The 6,070-nt window shown below is 44.2% G+C and overlaps 1 protein-coding gene across 1 annotated transcript in view; it reads right to left on the bottom strand.

Moving 5' to 3' along the window:
* The window catches only part of CROCC2 (ciliary rootlet coiled-coil, rootletin family member 2), an 82,677-nt gene that overhangs the window by 44,783 nt on the left and 31,824 nt on the right, over positions 1–6,070 (bottom strand). Inside the window, 1 exon segment of the mRNA XM_025403972.1 lies at positions 1,114–1,307. Coding sequence (XP_025259757.1) covers positions 1,114–1,307 — 194 coding nt within the window.

The raw sequence follows: 6,070 nt of genomic DNA, 5'->3' as shown, positions 1-6,070 counted from the left end.
CCCCAGGCGGCACCCACACACACACACACCAGGCGGTACCCACACACACACACACCGGGCGGCACCTACACACACACGCACCGGGCGGCACCTACACACACACACACACCAGGCGGCACCTACACACACACACACCAGGCAGCACCTACACACACACACACTGGGCTGCACCTACACACACACACACCGGGCGGCACCTACACACACACACACCAGGCCACACCTACACACACACACACCAGGCCGCACCTGCATACACACACACCGGGCGGCACCTACACACACACACACCAGGTCACACCTACACACACACACACCAGGCCACACCTACACACACACACACCAGGCCGCACCTGCACACACACACACCGGGCGGCACCTACACACATCCTGTTCCTGCCTGCGAGTGCCCATCCCAACTTCTGGGAGTTGCCCTGAGGGCCTCTGGGCTCACCCGTCCACACTCTCCACCTCGTGTGTCCCTGGGCTGGCCCTGCTCTGGGCTCCAGGGGTGGGTGTGTCACCCAAGCCTGGGATCAGGCCCTGTGACTCCAGGCTCCCAGGATTGGTACAGGGATATCACACAGCTCAACATGGCCCATGGCCGCCACTCTCAGGCCTTGTGGGGAGAAGGGTGCCCTGTGTCTGCTGGAAGGGGGACCCTGGAGTGGCTGCTGGCCATCTTGCCACCTCTCCGAGTGAGCCTGCCTGGAATAAGATCTCAGAGCCAAGCTGTGCTGAGGGAGGGAGAAGCAGGATTCCAAGGGCACGGTGGGAGTGCCTGAATCCAGCCATCCCTTCACCCTGAACTCCACAGCTCCATGAGCAAGACATTCCACATCTGCCTTCCACTGGTCTCAGCTGTGTTTCTGCACTTGCCACCACCTCCTTCAGGAAGGTGACCCCAGTGCTTTCACTGGGTTGACCTCTTCTAGATGCCCTGCCCCAACCCAAAGGCACTGTGCTTGCCTCTCACTCACAGCCCATTTCATGTGCACACACTCCCTCCCAGTCCTATGCCATGGTGTGCGTGTCCCCATACGCTGCTACACTGCAGACTCTCTGAGAGTAAGGACGTGTGGGACATGCCGTGACTGGCAGGCCCTTGCATACCTGAGATCAGCTGCCTCTTCAGCTGCGAGCCGGCCCTGCCTCTCCAAGGCCTCCTGCTTGGCCAGCAGCTGGGCCCGCTCCTCAGACAGAGCATCCTTGTCTTGCAGGGCCTGCTGCAGAGTGTCCATCTGGGCCTCCTGGTCCTGCAGGCTCTGAGCCAGCTGCTCCTCCAGGGCCTGTTTCTGGCATGTAACCTAGAGGAGGTGGGAAGTGGACAGTTGGCAGAGAAAGAGAGTAAGTGGGTGGGTGAGCATGGGCCTTTTGAGGGGAAGAAAGGACTTCAGAAGAAGTGATTTCACGCAGAATGGCATGGAGGTGAGAGTGGAAGAAGTGGGTGGACCTCAGAAGCACGTGGATGTCTTTACAATAGAGGGGGCATCCACTCAGGTACCCCGATGGGGATGGTACTGAACTGGGCACTCCTAGGTAGGAGCCAACTGTCAATCTAAATGGTACCATTTATTTGTCCTCCAGTGTCCAGGGGTCAGGAAACACTGCACAGAAATGGCAACAGAAGGTAACGGAAAACTAGACTGCTGCAGACCAACGCTTCTACCAAGAATATCATAAAAATCTAGGTAGATATATCACAAGAATATGTAAGAGACCTCAGACAACTGAAAAGACAGCTGGGACTGAAGCAGCGAAGATCTTGGAGAGAAGGGAGACACAGAGGAATGAGCCCAGCATTTGGTGTCTCCTTTTCCCTTAAGGCATTTGCTGATTTAAAAGTTTGGGCTGAAAAATTGGGATGCCAAGAAGAGCTTCTGGCAGTACCATGGCCTGAGGGGAACAAAAATTAGGGTTCAGAGCCACCAAAGCGGAGAGGCTTTGATACGTATCACAAGACATCAGGTTGTATTCACCGCAGGGCTTGATCCTAGTAGTAGTGATGAATCAGAAACAGACCATCCTTCATAGACACTGCAGCTCAGGTATGAATCATCCCAGTCACTGACTGGATTACAGTGACCTTCTACCTTCACTGCCTGCCAGGGTCAAAAGTAAATTCTGGCCGAGTGCGGCGACTCCCAGCACTTTGGGAGGCTAAGGCAGGTAGATCACTTGAGGTCAGGAGTTCACGACCAGCCTGGCAACATGGTAAAACCCTATCTCTACTAAAAATACAAAAATTAGCTGGGCACGACGGCATGCACCTGTAATCCCCGCTATTCAGGAGGCTGAGGCAGGAGAATCGCATGAACCCAGGAGGCAGAGGTTATGGTGAGCCAAGATCATGCCCCTGCACTCCAGCCTGGGTGACAGAGTGAGACACTCTCTCAAAAACAAACAAACAACAACAACGACAAAAATAAACCCTTTCTGGAAGAAGAATAGCATTGTCAAGATCCTCAAATTATTTCTGTAATTTATTATATAGAAGATTGACTATTTAATCAAGATCTGGCCTATTAGGAGACAGGACCACATGACAAAAAACCACAAGTAAGAACAGAAAATAGATACAGATCCTCCCACCCTGGTTATCTAGATATTGGAGTTATCAGACACAAACTTTAAAATAGTTGATTAATATGTTCAAGAAGATGGATAGCAAGATGTAAAGTTTAACAATAGAACTGGATACTAAATATAAAAAATACAGTTTAAAATATAATAACCAAAAAAGTAAGGAAACTAATAGACAATGGCAGATTAGAATAAAAGAAAGGACTAGTAACCTGGAAGAGAGACAAAAGAATGTGTTCAGACTGAATCATAAAGAGAGAGAAGGATGGAAAATACACAAAACAGTGTTATAGACATATGGGACAAGCTAAAAATGCCCATCATATGTGTAATTACAATCTCAGAAGGAGATGAGAGGGCATATTTGAACAGATACAGGCCAAGAATTTTCCAAATCTAGTAAAATACATCTAGCCACAGACTTAAAATGAGCTGTAACCTCCAAAAGGATAAATAGAAAGAAAATGTCACAGATATACAACTTAGTAAAGTTTCTGAATACCAAAGATAAAGAAATTTTTTTTTTTAAAAAAAGGGAAAATGACACATAGCCATGAAATGAACAAGACTGACATTTACTTTCCATGCAACAATGAAAGTCAGAAGACAATGGAATGACTTCATTACATTTCTGAAAGAAAATAATGGCTATTTTAGTATTCTATACTCAGTGAAAATATTCTTTCAAAGTAAAAACCAGGACTTTCTACTTCTGATAATGGTGAGGTAGGTTGTTGAAGACCAACCCTCCTACCTAAAGCAACTGGAAAAGTGACACAACATACAACTCAATAATCTGTTTAAAAGCATTAGAGAGATACTAAGCAGTCAGGTCCCTGGTGTTCAGGCTACAGAGAGAAATATATTAAAGTGAGTCTGAAATTCTACAAATACAACAGGTTTCCCCTTTGGGGTATCTGCCAAGTCCTGAGTGACACGGGGTGTAGAGCCTCAGGATCCAATAATAAAACTTTAGGCTGGGCTTGGTGGCTTATGCCTGTAATCCCAGCGCTTAGGGAGGCTGAGGTGGGCAGATCACCTGAGCTTGGGAGTTTGAGACCCGCCTGGCCAACATGGCGAAACCCCATCTCTACTAAAAATACAAAAATTAGCTAGGCGTGTGCCTGTAATCCTAGCTACTCAGGAGGCTGAGGCAGGAGAGTTGCTTGAACCCGGGAGGTGGAGGTTGCAGTGAGCCTAGATCACCCCATTGCATTCCACCCTGGGTGACACAGCGAGAGTCTGCTTGGAAAAAAAAAAAAAAAAAGTTTTAGCTAAAAGACTGGGAACATGGCCTAAGAGTTCAGCAGGCTTATGAGATTGAAGCAACATAACTCAGAGTTCAGAGATACCAAAGCAGCCAGGGAATGAAAAGAAGAGCAATCACAAGGGAAGGAAATGCCTGGAGGTAAACCTGAGATTCTATATTGTGATTTTAAAAAATGGGACTGCTGGCTGAGCGCATAATCCCAGCATTTTGGGAGGCTGAGGCAGGTGGATCACTTGAACCCAGGAGTTTGAGACCAGCCTGGGCAACATGGCAAAACCCCATTTCTACAAAAAACACAATAATTAGCCGGGGATGGTCACGTGTGCCTGTAGTCCCAGCTACTCAGGAGGCTGATGTGGGAGGATTGCTTGAGCCAGAAGGTCGAGGCTGCGGTCAGCCATGATCAGGCCATGGCACTCCAGCTTGGGCAACAAAGACCCTGTCTCATAAAATAAAATAAATGGTACTGCTTTGAAAAAGTATGTATTTTTTTTTTTTTTTTTATAATTCAGAAGCAGTAAAGGACCAGGAGACTAAGAATCTGAACAAAAAAAAATAGCAGTTGAGAGTCTGGGAAGTCAGATAGGACTTTTGAAAGTCTTATAGAGTTGAGAAAATAAAACCTGGAGTTTAGGGCTAACTAAAGAGTAGGAACCCTGGTAAACACCTGAGATTTCCAATTAGGAACATAGGAGAGTTATACCCTGGGGTAAGCCAGAAATAGACGACTTCTCAGAAAACACTGAAGTACAGTTACAAAGCAGCTAAATCCTCGACTGGATAAAGGTGATTTATCCCTATTCTGATTTCCCAAAGTCAAAAGCAAATTCCCTCTGGAAGAAGCTTGTATCATTCAAAGTCTTAAATTATGTCTATGAATTACATCTACAAAAACACAAAGTCTGTCATTCAATAAAAAATTATTAAGCATAATAAAAAAACAAAAAAAAATTAAGCATACTAGGAGACAAGGCCAAACTACTGAAAATAAATAAATAAAAGACAATAGAAATAGCTCATTAGGGGATCCAGATGTTAGAGTTATCAGACAAAGACACCAAAAAGTACTGTAATTAATATGTTTAAAAACACACTCAAGAAGGTAAAGAATGTTACCAAATACCTGAAATGTTTGTGAAAAGATGAGTGTGTGTGTGTGTGAATGGTTAAAAATAATCATTTAAAAATAAAAAGTATTAGTAAAGTAGTATAAGGTTTATAACAACATATACAGAAATAAAACAGAACAACAAGAGTGAAAAGGATAGAAGAGATGTCTTAGTAAATTGGTGCTGCTATAACAAAATACCTGAGACTGGGTAATTTACAACGAGTGGAAATGTATTCATTTATCTTCTCACAGTTCTAGAGACTGGGAAGTCCAAAATCAAGGTGCTGGCAGGTTCAATTGTCTATCAAGGACTACTCTTGCTTCCAAGGCTGTGCCTTGATTCTGCATTTTCCGGATGAGAAGAGTGCTGCATCTTCACATGGTGGAAGGCACAAGGGGAAGTGAGACACAAATGTTGCAGGAAGCGCCTTTCATAAAGGCTTTAATCTCACTGATGAGGGTGGAACCCTTATGGCCTAAATCATCTCTTACAGGTCCCACCTCTTGATACTGTCACAATCAGTCATTACGTTTCAACACCTACATTTTGGAGGGGACACATTTGAAACATAGCAAGGGATAAACGGAATATATTGCTGGAAGGATCTTACATTGTTTGTGAAGTAATATAGTATTTGGATATAGGCTGTGCATATCATAATTTTAGGGTAATCACTAAAACTAACAAAAAGAAACACAGCTAAAAACAATCAATAGAGAACATAAAATGGAATACTAAATAAATATGCAGCTAACCCCAAAAGAGGCCAGAAAGGAAGAATGTAAAAATATTTTAAAAATATGAGACAAATAGATGGCAAATACCTAGATGTAAATAAAGCATATTAATAGTTACTTAAATGTAAGTGGTCTAATAAACACTCTAATTAAAGATAGAAGTTGTCAGAGTAAATATAAAGGCAAAACCCAAGTATGCTTTTGACACACACTTTATTTGTTGATTTTTTTATTTTTTTATTTCAATAGGTTTTTGGGTAACAGGTGGTGTTTGGTTACATGAATAAGTTCTTTAGCGGTGGTTTCTGAGATTTTGGTGCACCCATCATCTAAGCAGCGTATACTATACACAATGTGTAGTCTTTTAT

The sequence above is a fragment of the Theropithecus gelada genome, chromosome 12 (genome assembly GCF_003255815.1).
Source record: "Theropithecus gelada isolate Dixy chromosome 12, Tgel_1.0, whole genome shotgun sequence".
NCBI classification, from domain to species: domain Eukaryota; kingdom Metazoa; phylum Chordata; class Mammalia; order Primates; family Cercopithecidae; genus Theropithecus; species Theropithecus gelada.
This window is presented reverse-complemented; position numbering and strand designations above follow the sequence as displayed.